Here is a 16,310-nt window from a genome sequence, read left to right on the forward strand (position 1 = left end):
TTTTCCCTACCCCCGGTGACTTAGATACCTTAGAGAACGAGTTACGAAAATGCATGACCTCTATCATACAGCTAGAGGATACCACTTTAATCCAAAGGTTCCTTCTCCATTTCCCGCGCTAACATCTCCGCCTCTGCCCTCATTTCTTCCTCGCCTCTAGGACTCCTCGCCTCGTTGTCGACAGCGGGGAATTTATTTCTCCTGCCGTCCTCGGTGGCCCCAGCATCCTTGAACGCTTTCCCTATATCTCCCTCATCCCCATCAAGTAGATCGTAGACCGCATCCGTGCCACCACGGTGATCTAGGTCTGCCGGCTTGCGGGGAATTATATGCGCGTGGACATGGGGCACGCTTTGGCCGGCGTGCACGCCGTCCTGTACTGCAATGTTCAAGCTTGAGGCACCGTAGACGCGCTCGACCATTCGACCGACTCGGCGCACTGTGAGGAACAGATCGCTCGTTTCCGCTGGTGTCAGGTCTGTGACCCGAGGGACGACACGGCGCGGTGATATGAGGACATGACCAGGAAGAATTGGTTTCAAATTCACAAGGGCGAATGACAGGGGCGTGGTGAAGAAGACCTGATGGACTGTTTAGATTGCTGACCTTGAGTCTTTACCGACTTGAGGAATAATAACTTACCTGTGGTGTGACAATGAAGGAACCGAAGTAGATTGGTGCCGAGGCACCTTTGAGAGCTGACATGGGTATTTGAATAGGGAATTGTTTAGGAAGAAACCTGTTGATGATGTCGTTGAACTGATAAGCTCTTATCGCTCAGGGCAGGTGGATTTTCATAACCTTCGGCCTGGAAGGCTTGGATTCTGGAAGTATTGAACTTCTCGAACTTTGGAATTCACTTTGTAGCCTGACCCTTATGCAATAACTTGGGAATCTAGTTACCTTTGCCGTCTTCTTAAATATTATACTAGTTGGGCAGACACGCTGAAGGGGAATGGGTATCATTGACACTGGCCATAATCAATATCCTAAGCTATATTACATAAAGAGTATTCAATCAAATAATTGCAACAAATCCCTTAAGTCGGGGTAGAAAGGTTCGAAAAAAAGCGCGGAAACAAGGCAAGTCATCATATAGTCACATGGGCCAGGAGGTGCAGGCTGACTCGGAATCAAGACTCCTTCTCGGGCTCGGGCTTGGTATCCGCTGCAGTAGCAACTTCTGACTCGGTTTCATTCTTCGTTTCAGGCTCCTCGGAAGGCGCTGCCGCTTCATCGCTTTCGCTGACGGCATTCTCGGCAGGCTGAGAAGCCTCGCTGATGTCTGGCTGATCGGACTCGGGCTTTTCTGTAGTCACAGGCTCCTCGGGCGCTTCGGATGGCTGCTCCTTACTCTCTGGGAGAATTTCTTCTTCAGGGAGCGTCTTCTCCTCAGCTTGGGCTTTTTCCTCGGGTTGCTCATCAGAGTCAACGATTGGATCTTCGGATGGCTCACCTTCTGGGGCCTCTGGAACAGCTGGTTCATCCACAACGTCCGCATCGACAGTCTCAGTGGGGATCTCCAAGACGGAAACGGGACGCGGCCCAGGAGACTGCGCAAGGGCCTCGCGCAAGGGCGATGGGTCCTCAGGGCTATCTTCCAGATCTTCTGCGCCTTCGGCGATGGTAGTGACACGGGATCCGGTCGAAGGGCTGTGCTTGTGACGACGGGTAGTTGCACCAGTGCCAAGGGTAGGATCAGCAAAGGGATCTTCATCCTTGCGTAGAATGGTAAGACGCTTGTTGTCGACGGTCTCTTCCTCGGCCGGCTGAACCGCATCAGGGCCCTCGGCCTCAGTCGGAATGGTGTAGTTGTCATGAGGGATCAGGCTGTACATGTCGCAAACTGTCTTGAAAAAGACGTACAGACCATCATGACCTTCCACTTCCCAGAATACATCGCGGTGCTGGAACCAAGCGTGTGCGAAAATGCGATAGAGCCGGCGGAAGATGTTCGTCAGATGTCTCATGCTGGCCTGGGGCCCTCCAGCGCCCTCGGACCCCAAGGTGAGTCGGCTGGGGAAATATTTCGGCGATGTGAGGGTATTAGTCGCCCAATCCAGAGTGTGGCAGCAGTAGTCAATCGCGCAGCATGATTTGGGTGGATCGTGGACCGCGCAAAGATACTGCCACTCCGAAGCTCGCATCTCCGGGCACGTTTGTGACGAGCAGGGTGGGCTTTCTGCGAAAAAGGCGATGATGAGGTTATTAACTTTCATAGTGAGAAAGCGACACAGCTCGTAAAGCCAAAGCGATCGGTCGACTCCCTCCGGAGGCTCTGCTAGCCGTACCGCAACCTGGCGGTTAATTGGGACCACCGTGTCAGATCCTTCGGGTTTCGTGAAATGATGGTAAAGAGCTTTAAGGTGTTCCTGGAGCTGGAAGGGAGAGTCAAGCTACATTTGTCAGTAATTTCCAGACACCTGGTGCATGGAGCGCAAATTACCTGCGAAAGGGGAATCAGCGGCGGACCGAAAGCCATATCAGCCGCTCTGGTCCCAGGTCGAATCCTGCGCGTTGAGCCATCGTCTTCCCCAGATCCAGAGACTAATGACTCTGCATCGGCTCCAAAAGGTTCGCCAATCGATGGCGACAGAGGCCCAATTTGGACCTCAGTCAAAGGAGGAGGGCTAGGAAGCCGCGGGGAGCTGGACGGAGAGACTCCCGCAGCGGTCATGGTCGAATAACGAGGGCGCTAAAGATGGAACTGGAAGGTACCGAAGTAAATAAGGAGTGAAAGGTGCCTTGACGTCCAAATAAATATCAAAGAAAGAAAAGTGAGGGAGAGAAGTCCAGACCTGCAGCCAACAGCATAATAACAGCCTCTGACCGCCCCGGGTCGTTGGGCCCTAAACTACGTCTGCACCGCCTTTTGTATAGAATGGGATCTACATGCTGTGATCTTATATGACCATTTTAGAACCGGCAATCTAGCTACAAGAGAGCTTGACAATAGTAGAAAGATGATGGCAATTATAACTAAACGACAAATGCAGCTTATTATTCGCGATTTATTCCTAGGTCTAGCTCCGTGTACCCACCCATTGTAGAAAACTTCCTACAAGTTAGCGGGGGTATTCTTTTTGGGAAACCTTTTAATCGATGATCAGGTACGATTTTCGAACATACTTGATATTTAGGCATATGTTTGCCTAACGATATTAGGAACTATCGCCCAATGGAGCAGACCGGCATCAAATTGGAGCAGTGCATGGTTCTGCCAGCAAAAAAAATCCCGCGACCAACTTTCTATTTTGGTAACGTCATTCTCCGCATCTACAGACTCAAGATCTCGAAGCTGTTTGTTTGCATTTGATACAACTTCGTCTTCGGCGGTATCACATCATAGAGCCTACGCACCATGTCTGCTGATTTCGAAGATGAGGAAGCTCCTCCGGATCTCATTGATGTGTCCACCATCCCCGCAGAGGAGGCCGAGGAACCGCCAGCAGCTCGTGTACCTATCACGCTAGTCACCGGTACGGTTTGGCACAGTATACCTGATCAAGGTATTTGATTTGAGAATGAAATTAATAGTCAACAAAGGATACCTTGGTGCGGGGAAGACCACCTTGTTGAATTACATATTGACGGAGAAACACGGCAAGAAAATCGCTGTGATCATGAACGGTTTGTGTATTCTACTGTGCTTGGAGACAATTTACTGATTGGCTCTAGAATTTGGTGATTGTGAGTTTGAAGACCCAGTATCGGAACAGCACCCTAACTTTCCACCTCGAAAGCAACCGACATTGAAAAACCAATGACAGTCAATGAAGGCGGCCAAGAAGTCACCGAGTGGATGGAAGTCGGCAACGGCTGCATCTGCTGCTCAGTCAAAGACTCTGGCGTAATGGCCATCGAGTCCCTAATGGAACGTCGCGGCACGTTCGACTACATCCTCCTAGAGACGACCGGACTAGCGGACCCTGGAAATATTGCACCAATTTTCTGGATGGATGAAGGACTCGGCAGCTCCATCTACCTTGATGGAATCGTCACTCTAGTCGACGCGAAGAATATCACTCGCCTGCTGGACGAGCCCGCACCTGAAGAGAAAGCCGAATCTCACGACCAGCATCACGACCATGGCAATGGGCCGGTTCTGTCGATGGCGCATATGCAGATCTCCCATGCGGATGTTGTCATTCTAAACAAGACCGATCTCGTCACTGAGCAGGAGTTGGAGGATGTGCGAGATCGCGTCTCGTCTATTAACAGTGTAGCAAAAATCCACGTCACAGATCATAGCCGCACGCCGCAGATCGAAGGCGTTGTGTTGGATTTGCATGCGTATGATCATTTGGCGGATCTGGATTTCAGTAAGAAGGGACATAGTCATATGGATCCGGTGAGTTCAACCTTCCACGCGTGGTCTGTCTGGTTCTAACCTTGGATCACTAGGCAATTTCTACTACTGCTATCGTGGCACCCCCAATCCCAGCAGACAAAGTGGACTCTGTGGATGCCTGGCTACGCTCTGTTCTTTGGGAGACAAAGTTCCCTGCGCCTGCGTCATCGGCCTTGTCTGAGCCCCAACCCGATAACTTCGAAATTCACCGGTTAAAGGGTATTCTGATCCTCGACAATGGAACTAGCAGGATTATCCAGGCAGTCCGAGATGTCTTTGAAATCCGAGACGCTGAGCCGATAGATACCGAAGACAAGTCCAAGCCACTCCAGTGCAAGATTGTACTGATTGGACGTGGCCTCGGATCATCCGTAGAGCCTTGGCGGGAAAGTTTTGAATCATGCCTGACGAATTGAGAACGTGCACTTGTGGTATATTGAATGCAGCAACGAGAAAGTTAAGTCTATGTACGACTTCAAATCGCGAAACCTTGGAAGTCAGGTATAGCCAAAAATTGCATTGTCACGTAACCAAGAAAAAAGATTAAAGAGAAAAAAAGGAATAATACAGCCCTGTCAGACAAGAAGAGGTATGAAACGATCCCATCAATATACATCGACTTCCGGGTGAGAACACCAGAACGCAGAACGAGGGCCTCCGCTGAGAAGCAAAAATCAATCAAGAGCAAAGAAGCAAGACAAAGACAAAGGAAATGAACACACAAAGCTACCAAATCCAAAACGAAAAAAAAAAGATCCAATTAAAATCCGCCAAAATGCAAACAAAAGAAAGAAAAAAGACTTTTTTGGACTCCAGGGGGTTCGCCCGCCATCAGTGTAAATGCTACCAAAAGCTGAATAACACGAGGCAAACGACGAGGCATAAACTGTACAAGCAGAGCAAATCAAAAGGGTATCGAGTGCTCGGCCCCGAATATGGGGCTCGTTCGGAGAGAAATGGGTCGTGGCGTCGTTGGTGGAGGCCAATTCAGCAAGATTGGTGTGTCGATATTAGTGATGTTGTGTTGTTTGAGGTTCTCAGAGGCTATTTTGAAGACGTGGCTCGAGAAGAGTGGGTTGGGGTCTGGTGCCGAGTTGGGCGCATCTGGCTCAGAGATTGCCGATGCGCAACGGGTGCAGCGGGGCTGGCTTCTGGGCCCGTGAAAGCAGGGCTTATGGGTAGGCTCGAACCGAGGAGGGTGATTTGGTCGGAAGACCTCGCCAATCCAGACTTGGCAGTGGACTTTGCAAATGCGTCGTTCGGGATCATTGCAGGCCTTGAATTGACCGATGCAGGGCTTATTGGTAAGCTAGAGCCCAACAGCGAGGACGAGTCTGATGCCCGTGCCGGTGTGGGTTTGAGAATCTCAAACTTTGATGGTGGGTGGTTCATTGCCGGGGCAGGGGTAGATGAGTTCACCGAAGCAGGACTGATTGGTAGGCTAGAATCCAAAAGGTTCGACGGGCCTCGTACTTGTTTGGGGCTCACGGAGGTCACCGGAGGTGCTGCGTCAAGTGAAGCAGGGCTTATCGGCAAGCTCGAGCTTAGCAATGGAAAGGGCTCTGATGAGGGTTCTGATGAATTTGCCGAGAGCGGTGCGATGTTGACAGGCTTTGAAGGTGGCTGTGCCAGGGTCTCTGGAACTGAAGCCAAATTTGTCGGTTCGGGACTTTTGGGAAGTTGAGAGTCGACGAGAGAGCGCACCGAGTCCGATGACTTGGTGAAGGCTGATTTCGCACTGACAGATGAGGTGTACGGCTGGTTGACGGCCTCTGCAATGGACTTTGAGTTCACCGTTGCAGGACTGATAGGAAGTCGAGAGTCAATCAAAGAGGAGGTTGAGTCTGGCGACCTCAACAGCATGGGATGACCACTGGCAGGTTTCGCGTGAGATGGTTTTGCGGCCTTGTCTTCCGAATAATGGTTCGCCGAGACAGGGCTGACTGGCAGCCCTGAATGAAGCAGCGACGTTGTCAAGTTAGACGGAGTAGTCCATGTTGGTTTGGAGTCGCGGGACTTGGACTGCCGCCTCGCAACTTGAGTGACTGCCTTGGCCTCCTCCGAGTTCACTGAGGCAGGGCTGATGGGCAAGCTAGAACCGTGCAGAGACGATGAGTCTGGCTCAGTGTATGAAGTGGGTTTAATGTCAATGGCATTTGTTCGAGGTTGGATGGGAGCTCCGGTTTTGGGCCGCTCAGCGGGTGATAGTTCGGCAGAGGTGGTGGAGGTTGGGCCAGCTAGGCAGGCCTTTGTGGAATCCAGGGCAGAGACAGAGGAGACGAAGGGCTGCACAGGTGATGCTGTTGTGTGTGAGTTCATTGAAGGTTTAACATCCGCCGATTTAAAAGGCGGCTGGCCTCCGGATTGCCTGAGCATGTTGGTGAAAGGCGAAGCTGCTGGGAACTTGGTACCGAGTCCGAGAGAAGCACCGGTGATACCGGCTTTGGGGCTGATAGAAGAAGCGGAGGTGAGCAAAGACATCGCGGGCGATTGGCCCGTAAATGGAGCAACGGTATTGGTGGTTTTTGGTTGATCGAGGTCGTTTCGTTTAGTCGGGGTGGAGGGCGGTATGGTCGTTGTGGGGGCATTTTGATGGCCTTCAGAGATTTGAGACGAAGAGAGGGCAGGGTTGATGGTCAAGCAAGAAGATGAGAGAAGGTCTTCTTTGGTGGTCGATTGAAGCTCGTCTTGGGGTTGTGGAATAGAAAGTGGTACCTTGAGAGGACTGGTAGTAATTTCAGACACAGGCAAGTCTCGGTGGCTTTCAGTTGTCGATCCAGTCGACATACGAGATGAAGGGGGCTGGGTATTCGTAGGGGGTTTGGCATAGACAGGTTGGTTCATAGTGGTTGCCATATTACTTCCGGGAGTGTCGTGCGAGACTGGAACGGCTTCACTACTTTGGTTCCCCCAAGGCTCATAGTGTGATTGTTCATCAGTGTAGCGGGAGTGGTTGTATTCATCATTATTGGATTCATGATGATTGAGGGTTGAAGATGAAGATGGTTTGGAGGAAAAGGCTGTGGCTCCGTTGGCGTCTGCGAGTGTGATTGCTGAACGCTTTTCAAGGTCGTGTTTATCAAAGATGGGTTGCTGCAGATCGCGGTACACGTTGTCTGAGAACTCGTGAGGAGGGTAGTATTGGTCTGGGTGTCGCGCCAGGTCCCGCGGGTCAGCCATCTTCAGCTCGGCCGGAGCAGGCTGTGACCATCCGTAGTCATGTCGGGTCGGGAAGTATTCGGGATCATTGGGAACTATGTGTAACGGCCGGACTGCTGGCATGCGAACTGTGCGCATGTCAGGGGGAAACAAGGCGAGAAGCTCCTTCGCCGACAGCCTGTGTCGGGGGTTGGGGCTCAGGCAAATCTGTACTATGCGCCGATAGTAGTCCGGCACCTTTGCGTCCTCACTGAGGAAAAGGGGCCGTGGCTGTCGCTCTGGTTCGTCGTCTTCCATTGCTAATGCCCACAAAGTCATTCCTAGCTGGAAGAGGTCGGTCTTGACACCGATGTACATGGAGATGCGTTGGTTGCTCTCAATTTTTGCCGCAATCTCCGGAGGCTCCCATCCTACAGGGCAGCCTCTTCGGTTGATATCGATGATTTTGGCATTGTCGGCCGCATCCACGACGATGTTTGCGAGCGTGAAGTCGCCTTGAACGTAGCCGGACTCGTGGATCTCACATAGTCCCTGGACGATCTGCTTCGCCCAGCGTTCGCGTCGTTTGAACTCTGTTCTTCCGCGGTTTTCATACAGAATATCAATCAATGCACCCTGTTCGGCGTAGCTAATCAATAGGCCTTTCACAACACACTTTTCCTCATCAATCACGATTCCTTCCGTTTGGATCACGCTTGGGATGCCGTTCAAAGCATGAAGGGCGTTGATTTCGTACAGGAACTCGTCGACTGTATCCGGGCCTGGAATCTCTTTTTTTATATAGTAACGTCCACCAAAGTTTACCTTGTAAACAAAACCCGATAAATGCGATTCGAAGTGTAGCATGTGTTCAGGGACCATCGGAGCTCCCACCAAGTGCCCAATGCTGGAGATGGGCGGGTATGGAATTGTTTCGTTGACGTCCTCCGTGACGAAGACGTGTAACTGACCGTCACTTGTTTCGAGCTTCAAGTTCGTGACACCGTCGTAGAAACGAATTCCCAGCAAGGACTCACGAATGGACTCGTAGATCCGGGCGCATTTGTCGCGTTGATATCGGAGCCCCTTTAATTCCCCCTCCAATGAGTCGGGTGGTGCATCGCGATAGTCGCAGGAGACCGTGACTCGCCGCCAGCGGTTTGGAGTCTCCGCGTACGTCACGAAGAATTTCTCGCGTTCGGAGCGATCTCGGAAGTGCATGCTGAGATTCAAAATCCACCGCTGTTCCAGCTCCATCTCCAAATCAATTATATCCTCCACTTCTGGTTCCGGGACTTTCGAGACGTCCATGTCCATGTCCATGTCGAATTCGGGGTCAGGATCTGGATAGGGGTCCCAATGTTCCGACATATCGTCAATTCCATCGTCTTCGGGTTCTGGTTCGATATCGTCGACCGTGGTTGTGGGCGGGCCGAGCCACTGAATCTCGGGTGCGGATTGTCTGGGGTCGGTTGGCGGTGGAGACCTGGTTCTGGTTCGTTGTGCGCTCATCGGACGGCGGTCGGCGGATAGGGCACGGCGATGGTCTGGCTCCCGAGGCGCCAGTCGCTCGAAGTCGGCACTCTGTCGCTTGGGATTTTTAGGGAGCCCAACACCAACCTTTCGCGAGATCCGACGTGTCAAGTTGTCATGTTTGGCGCGGGAGTGGTCGGAAGGAGAAGTTTCATCTTGACTGTCTCCGGACGTGTCTCGGTCGTCGCGGCCCAGCAATTTCCGCCAACCCAATCGCTGCCACATGCTCTGTTTTGGCGGGTGTCCCCCTTTGTCGAGCGAAGCCAAGGGCGTCTGGCTACAGTTGGCAACGGCGATGGCCATACGGCATTAGTGCAAATAACGACTCCAACACGGCCGAGACTCCGTCCATAAGTTTTGAAACAGGGTCAGGGGGATAGAGCAACTCAGGCGTCACGCTTGACACCACAAATTTGTCCCACCAGTTCCAAGGGCGATTTGTTGTTTCCTAGAAAAGGGAGAGGGAGAAAAAATCAAGTCCAACCAGATTGTCGCACAACGTCGGGTTGCAATGGGCGAGGCTGGGGGAACCCAGCAGGGCCAGGCTTGAAGAGAGGCGGTGCAAAAAGAAAGGAAGAGCAGAAGTCGGTCAAGATCGAGTTTATAAGTTTGGTTATTCCTCTCTTTTTTTCCCTTTTCTGTCTAACCTGCAGCCGTTGTGATAGCGGTGATGAGGTGCTTCCGCTGCAAGGCTTCAAAGAGGCAAAAATACCTTGCAGGAAATCAATCGCAAAAGCCCTTCCAGAGGACAGGATAAGAGTCAATATTCTAAAAGAGAGAAAAAAAAAAGTGAAGATATGATTCATCGAGACGCGCACAGATCAAAATTCGATGCGTTGCGGCCTGACAACTCATGCCTGATTGGGGGCTCCATACACGCCCTGCTATTTTGGTGACAACCCTGGACTTATTATTCCATGCATATGCTATATGCTATATGCTATATGCTATAGGTAATTTTAAATATAGAGCTGCCCAGGTGGGCAGGCTACAGGCTATACCATTACACAAGTACGGAGTGGAGGAATCTTTTTTTTGGCTTTGGTACAGAGGCCTACTCTTGTCCTTACAACTCCAGACCATGCATTCCGTGTTGAAGACGCCATGTACACAGTAAATCAAAAGCTATACATAAAACAACAGGTATATACGAAACAAATCACTCGTCTTGGCTGCCCTTCTCGGGCTTGGCTAGTGCCTTCTGCCAGACCGTGCGTGCAGCCTCCTGGTTGAGGCTGGGGAAGAGGATATCAAATACCTCGGAGTACCAGTTCACGGGATGTCCTTCGATGCCTTGCTTGATGTTCTGAAAAACGAGTTAGCACTGTCGATCAGTAATAGTCATAGTATGACTCACCTCAGGAAGTTCAAGCCAGTCAGACGTGTTGTCCGCAGGGAAGAGGATCTTCGTGGCACCAGCACGACGAGCAGCCACGGTCTTCTCTCTCAAGCCTCCAATCCGCAAGACCTTTCCGGTCACAGTAAGCTCACCAGTCATGGCGACGGTGGGCTCAAGGGAGTGGTTGAGGGCCAAAGAAAGCAATGCACTGGCCATGGTGATACCGGCAGAGGGGCCTATAAAAATATTAGTCATTGAACTTCAGTGTAAAATCATGGAAAATATAAGTGTTCATACCATCCTTGGGAACAGCACCCTCGGGGCAGTGGAGGTGAACCTTGGCCTTCTCAAAGAATCGGTTCTCGGGGAATTGGCGGGCCATCACGGACTTGGCAAATGAGTAGGAGATGTGGGTGGACTCCTTCATGACGTTCTGCAAGTTTCCAGTGACTTCAAGACCAGGACGCGAGTCGTGGCTGAGTGCGTTCTCTAAGATACATTCGACGTACAAAGCAGCGCCGCCCATGCTGGTCCATGCGAGACCCATGGTGACACCGGGAGGGAACTGGTCGTACAAACGGTCGGCAGTGAAAACTGGAGGGCCGACGTAGTCCTTCAGTGTTCCCTTGCCGATGCTGAGGTGCACCGTTTCGGGTACCTTCAGGGCCAATCGCGGAGTCTCCGTGGTTGACTTCTCTGGCTCGACGGGAATCTGGGCAGGGTCGGCGGGCTCGTGCTCCTTGGACTCTTCCTGAGCGGCCTTGCCCTCGTCGGTGAGCGCTGCCTCTTCTGACAGCACATCCTCGCCCAAGTCTTGGACGATGTTGAAAGCTGCCTTGCGGTAGACTTTCTCGATTTGTTTCTTCAAGTTACGAACACCGCTCTCGCGGCAGTACGACTTGATCAACTCTTCAATAGCGCCCTTCTCAAGCTGTACGTCAACGTCCTTCAAGCCTGTCAGCTCGCGGGCAGCGGGTGCCAGGTATTTCTCGGCGATCGCCATCTTCTCGTCCGCCACATAGCCGGACAGCTCGATAAGCTCCATACGGTCCAGCAATGGCCGGGGGATGGTGTCGGTCACGTTGGCAGTACAGACAAAGAGAACCTTGGACAGATCCACGGGAACATCCATGTAGTGGTCCAAGAAGGAGCTGTTTTGTTCGGGGTCGAGAAGCTCCAGCAGAGCAGAAGATGGATCACCCTGGTGTCCGCGGCCGATCTTGTCCACCTCATCAATCAGAATGAGAGGGTTCTCAGTCTGGCACTTCTTGAGTGCTTGGATGATACGTCCCGGCAAAGCACCGACGTAGGTTCGTCGGTGACCCTTGATCTCTGCGACATCAGTCAAACCACCGACGGAGAAGCGGTAGTACTGTCGGTTCAGGGCACGAGCCACTGACTTTCCAATACTAGTCTTTCCAACACCAGGAGGTCCAACAAGGCAAAGGATTTTTCCTTCCACGGTTCCACGGAGTTTGCCAACAGCGATGAATTCGAGAATGCGATCCTTGACGTCCTTGAGTCCATAGTGGTCTTCATCCAGAACACTGACAGCATTCTTGATGCCGAAGTTTTCCACGCTCTTCTGGCCCCATGGGATCTGAGTGAGCCAGTCCAAGTAGTTACGGGTAACATTGAACTCGGACGCAGCAGGCTCAAGGTGGGCGAGCTTGTTGATCTCTTCGTCAAAGACCTTCTTGACAACCTCGGGCATAGCAAGCTTCTCAGCCTTCTCCTTGAACTTCTCAACCAGCTTGTCCTTTCCATCAGACTCGATGCCAAGCTCTCTCTTGATGCCTTTCATCTGTTCCATAAGCCAGTACTCGCGTTGACGCTTCTGGATTTTGGCCTCGACGTCTTTGGTGATTTTTGATTGCAGTTGAGCGTTCATCAGCTCTTTCTTGAGAACGACAAGGGCTTTGGGAAGACGTTCTTCGATGTTCATTGTCTCAAGAACTTCCTGCATCTCATGGAGCTCACCAGCAGAAACCGCGGCGGCGAAATCAGCCAGTTTAGCTGGCTCGTCACTGAGATTTCCAGGGAACTGATCCGTGTAGAAGGCAGAAATCTGATCGCGGAACAATGGGTTGAGGGTGGCGATCTCCTTGCACACATTGACAATTTCACTCGTTACGGCACGAATGATGGCGTTCTTCTTATCAAATGGCTCTTCGATCAAGTTTTCGACATTGACCAAGCTGACAGGGTGCTTCTTAAGGAATGAGGTGACTTCGTGTTGATCTTTGGGCGCGGGTTCGGGAATAGGTTCTTCGAAGCTGGCGACGACATCGCCGCGCTTTTCTTGCGTTTTTTCCTCTGAAACGGGGGAGGAGGGGGAGTGGCGCCCTTGGAGTTTTCGTTGGGCGGGAGGAGAGAGGAGATCTTAATGCGGCGGTGGGGGTAGAGTACAGCAGTCACGCCACTAGCCTCACCCCGTAGAGGGTATGCGGCAGTGATTTGAGCGAAAACACCGGTGTCGTAGACATCATCCAAATTCTCGATCACATCGCCGTCGGCGTTGTCATCTTTAAACAAGAATGCTCCCACGTACGGTTGTCCCCGCTTCATCATATCCTGGATCGCAACGGCGACATTCGGGTCGCGAATAGTGATAGCCTTGTAGAACCCGGGGAACAGTGGACGCTTAGCAATGGGGATCGCCATCACCTGGGGGTAGACATCTGGAACTGCGGGCTTTTGAAGCGCCTTGTCTCCAGAGCCCTTTTTGCCCTTCTTCCCTCCATCGTCATTTCCGCTGTTGCCGCCGCCGCTTGCTCCGCTGGGCTTCGAGTCTGCGGGGGCATCGCTTGGCGGGATGGCGGGAGGTGTGTTGCTCCCCTTGCCATCTGCTGCATCAGCATCTTTTTTGGCGTCCTCTTCTACTCCGCGCGACTCTTTATCAGATGATCGATCTTTTCTCCGCGTGGTAGCCTGATCTGCACTAGGAACGTTCTTGCCGGAATCGGCTGCCTTTCTCCGAGACTCGGGGGTTCGCTCTGTGTCTTTATGATCCTCAGTTGTCTGCTTCTGTTCCGCCTCTGCTGACTCGTCCGTTGGGTCCTCTGGTGGGGGCTTCTCTCTCCGCCTGATGGAGCTTACAGAGAAGGCACGTGAGGATGGGGGAATTGAGTGGCCGAGTCGAGCTGAGCTTAGCGTTGATCGGAAGGTCGCATTGTATCTGGGAGACGCAAGGAACGGCCGTCGGAGGAGAGGTCGAGGCGTTTGGTGGAGCGCAGCTCTCCAGGGGAGTGTCTGGCCGCGGAGCATGCTCCTGGATTATCGGATATAAAAGAGGCAATGAGGGGATCAAAAGGGAAAAGGGTAAGGAAAAGAAGCGTGACAGCCCGTGACACAGCTCCAGCAAGACAGCAATAAGTAATAGTCACAGACGGGCAGAGTGGAAGCTGGAATTCCGTAGTCGGAGCACCCGTGGAGCCGACTGCTTCGGTAAGCATCTTTCATCATAATTCGGTGTCACGTTTTTCCGAAAATCTTGAGGCACGCACTGGAAGCTTCTGCCATCAGGAGAGTAGTTCATCTTGGTATTGGAAGGTCATTGGTGCTTCAAACTCGTGGCTTTCTCTGTTGGAATCGTCATTCTTTTATTTCCGCAGGCACTTGAGGCATAACTCTTTCCATCCGGGCATCGGTAAACTGCTGTCCAACCGTCGTCCGGCTATTACTATCCATGAATCCATCTACGGCTCTCCCCAAGGCCGCGGCCGTCCCCGCGCGTCTGCTGCGAACGCAGAGGCAATTTGCTTCCAACAATGGCGTCGCTACATCTAACCAAACCAGAGGCTATCATGTGATCACCTCCCCTTCCCCGGCCAGACGTCTTCGCGAGGGCGCGTGCAAGCGGAAAGACTCGCTGGTGATGTCGGCTAAGGTAGGTCGTCACCACACAGTCTATTCCGATGCTGTGACTTGCTAACAACCATTCTGAATAGACCTTCCACACCACATCTTCTCTTTCCGCGGTTGCGGATCCCTATAAGGTCCTTGGCGTGGACAAGAAGGCCTCCGCCGGCGATATCAAGAAGGCCTACTACGGTCTTGCAAAGAAATACCACCCAGATACCAACAAGGACGCCCAGGCAAAGGACAAGTTCGCCGAGGCTCAGACGGCATATGAATTGTTGTCCGATAAAACGAAGCGAGAGAATTACGACAAGTACGGCTCGGCGGCCTTTGACCAAAATGGCGGGTTTGACCCAAGCGCTGGCGGAAATCCATTCTCCGGCGCTGGAGGATTCCACGGGTTCGGTGGCGGCGGCTTTGGCGGAGGCTTCTCGGGTGATATCAACTTTGAGGATCTTTTCGGTGCGTTCACCGGAGGTGCGCGTCGCGGACCCCGGGGTCGGCGCAATCCGTTCCAGGAACAGATCTTGGTCGGTGAAGACATTGAAGTCCAGACCAACATCTCGTTCATGGAAGCTGCCAAGGGCACAACCCAGGAAATTGTCGTCACTCCGTTGACCAAGTGCGGCACCTGTAAAGGTGACGGTCTGAAGTCCGGCGCCAAGCGATCCCAGTGTCGCCAGTGCAACGGTACCGGTACCCGCGTTCATCTCATGCAGGGTGGTTTCCAAGTTGCCGCCACTTGTGAGGCCTGTGGTGGTGCCGGTATGTCCGTTCCGCGCGGATCGGAGTGCAGCCCTTGCAACGGAAACGGTGTGACGAGGGAGCGGAAGACCATCAAGGTTGACATCCCCGGTGGTGTGGAGGATGGCATGCGACTGCGAGTGACCGGTGAGGGTGACAACCCTCCCACGGGGGCAGCTGTTCCTCCTGGTGCCCGCACTCAGCCCGGTGATCTATATGTTTCAATTCGAGTTGCGCCGGACCACCGCTTCAACCGCTCCGGTTCCGACATTCTCTACACATCCACGATTCCTCTCACCACGGCCATCCTTGGTGGCGAGGTGACCATTCCAACCCTCGACGCTGAGGTCAAGGTTAAAGTGGCCACCGGTACTGGTACCGGTGACAGGATCACCTTGTCTGGGATGGGCATGAAGAAGCTTGGTGGTCGCTCGCACGCTTTCGCCCCCAACGGTGATCTCAAGGTCGAGTTCAAGGTTGCCATGCCTAAGTATCTTACTGGAAATCAGCGCACTATCTTGGAGGTTCTTGCGGACGAGATGAATGACAAAACTGCCAAGCGGACCATGAACTTTGGCAAGGACAGGTAGGATACAGAACCACTGATCGAGGCTGAAACCAATGCTGACTCTACAACTAGCCCCTCGTCTGCCTCTGGAGGCGCCGATCAGGCCAACACCAACGAAGGCTTCCTGAAGTCTCTCTGGCACCGACTTACCGAGAAGAACGGCGAGTCTTCCAATGCCGGTCAAGACAAGGACACCCCCTCGAAGGACACCAAGGATGCCGAAAGCGACTCCAGCAAGGACAGCTCGAAGAAGCCCTGAAGAAAAATGTAAATCATGTATTTTATTTGTTTGTATTTACCTCACCCATGTCATAGCGTCGGCGATATTGGGGGCCTGTTCTGCCTAGGTCTTGGGGCAGAATACTGTATTATTAGTGATAGATGTCCAGGAAGCTCTCTACTTCTTTTGGCTGTATATTTGAATCAAGTGGTTTAAATTTTCAAGAAACTCGTGTTTAGGCCTTAATTGGCTGTTATATGCTTAATCTGTTTTGGAGGCGGGCGCCTCGAAGGTCATCACGGGCATCCCATCCCACTTTCCCTCCTCCAACACTTCAGGCAACTCTGTTCTTTTCGCGAGAACTGTCTTCTTTTGAGTCGGCCTTCGCATGCTCTCTTTTCAATTGCCCAGAAATCCACTATTTGACCGACGTCATTGGCCTGCCATCAGGCGCCGACCTTCCGCCCTCCCTTTACCCCACACACAGCCCTGGACTCCGGCCCCCTCAGCATACTGAGCTCCTAACCCCTGTCTCGCCTATTTCAGTTCAACGTTC

At 52.4% G+C, this 16,310-nt stretch overlaps 6 protein-coding genes across 6 annotated transcripts; 2 read left to right on the top strand and 4 right to left on the bottom strand.

The window, feature by feature from the left end:
- Positions 1-86: 86 nt before the first annotated feature.
- N7506_007669 (HIT family protein) lies at positions 87-705 on the bottom strand (the record flags this gene model as incomplete). The annotated part of the gene is made up of 2 exons (XM_056956962.1): positions 87-581; positions 643-705. 2 exons carry the CDS (start codon positions 703-705, stop codon positions 87-89), a joined length of 558 nt encoding a protein of 185 aa, XP_056811296.1.
- A 428-nt stretch (positions 706-1,133) lies between these two features.
- N7506_007670 (Mob1 family protein) lies at positions 1,134-2,677 on the bottom strand (the record flags this gene model as incomplete). The annotated part of the gene is made up of 2 exons (XM_056956963.1): positions 1,134-2,396; positions 2,447-2,677. 2 exons carry the CDS (start codon positions 2,675-2,677, stop codon positions 1,134-1,136), a joined length of 1,494 nt encoding a protein of 497 aa, XP_056811297.1.
- Positions 2,678-3,361: 684 nt separating this feature from the next.
- On the top strand, positions 3,362-4,767 carry N7506_007671 (CobW family GTP-binding protein; the record flags this gene model as incomplete). Its single annotated transcript, XM_056956964.1, has 5 exons — positions 3,362-3,479; positions 3,538-3,630; positions 3,679-3,690; positions 3,744-4,351; positions 4,405-4,767. 5 exons carry the CDS (start codon positions 3,362-3,364, stop codon positions 4,765-4,767), a joined length of 1,194 nt encoding a protein of 397 aa, XP_056811298.1.
- A 628-nt stretch (positions 4,768-5,395) lies between these two features.
- On the bottom strand, positions 5,396-9,325 carry N7506_007672 (uncharacterized protein; the record flags this gene model as incomplete). The annotated part of the gene is made up of 1 exon (XM_056956965.1): positions 5,396-9,325. One exon carries the CDS (start codon positions 9,323-9,325, stop codon positions 5,396-5,398), a length of 3,930 nt encoding a protein of 1,309 aa, XP_056811299.1.
- An 856-nt stretch (positions 9,326-10,181) lies between these two features.
- N7506_007673 (endopeptidase La) lies at positions 10,182-13,628 on the bottom strand (the record flags this gene model as incomplete). The annotated part of the gene is made up of 4 exons (XM_056956966.1): positions 10,182-10,328; positions 10,380-10,597; positions 10,659-12,707; positions 12,794-13,628. The coding sequence occupies 4 exons, from the start codon at positions 13,626-13,628 to the stop codon at positions 10,182-10,184; spliced, it is 3,249 nt and encodes a 1,082-aa protein (XP_056811300.1).
- A 421-nt stretch (positions 13,629-14,049) lies between these two features.
- N7506_007674 (putative mitochondrial DnaJ chaperone (Mdj1)) lies at positions 14,050-15,793 on the top strand (the record flags this gene model as incomplete). Its single annotated transcript, XM_056956967.1, has 3 exons — positions 14,050-14,250; positions 14,312-15,552; positions 15,607-15,793. The coding sequence occupies 3 exons, from the start codon at positions 14,050-14,052 to the stop codon at positions 15,791-15,793; spliced, it is 1,629 nt and encodes a 542-aa protein (XP_056811301.1).
- Positions 15,794-16,310: the final 517 nt, after the last annotated feature.

The sequence above is a fragment of the Penicillium brevicompactum genome, assembly GCF_028827555.1.
Source record: "Penicillium brevicompactum strain IBT 35665 chromosome Unknown utg000005l_segment0_segment0, whole genome shotgun sequence".
NCBI lineage: Eukaryota > Fungi > Ascomycota > Eurotiomycetes > Eurotiales > Aspergillaceae > Penicillium > Penicillium brevicompactum.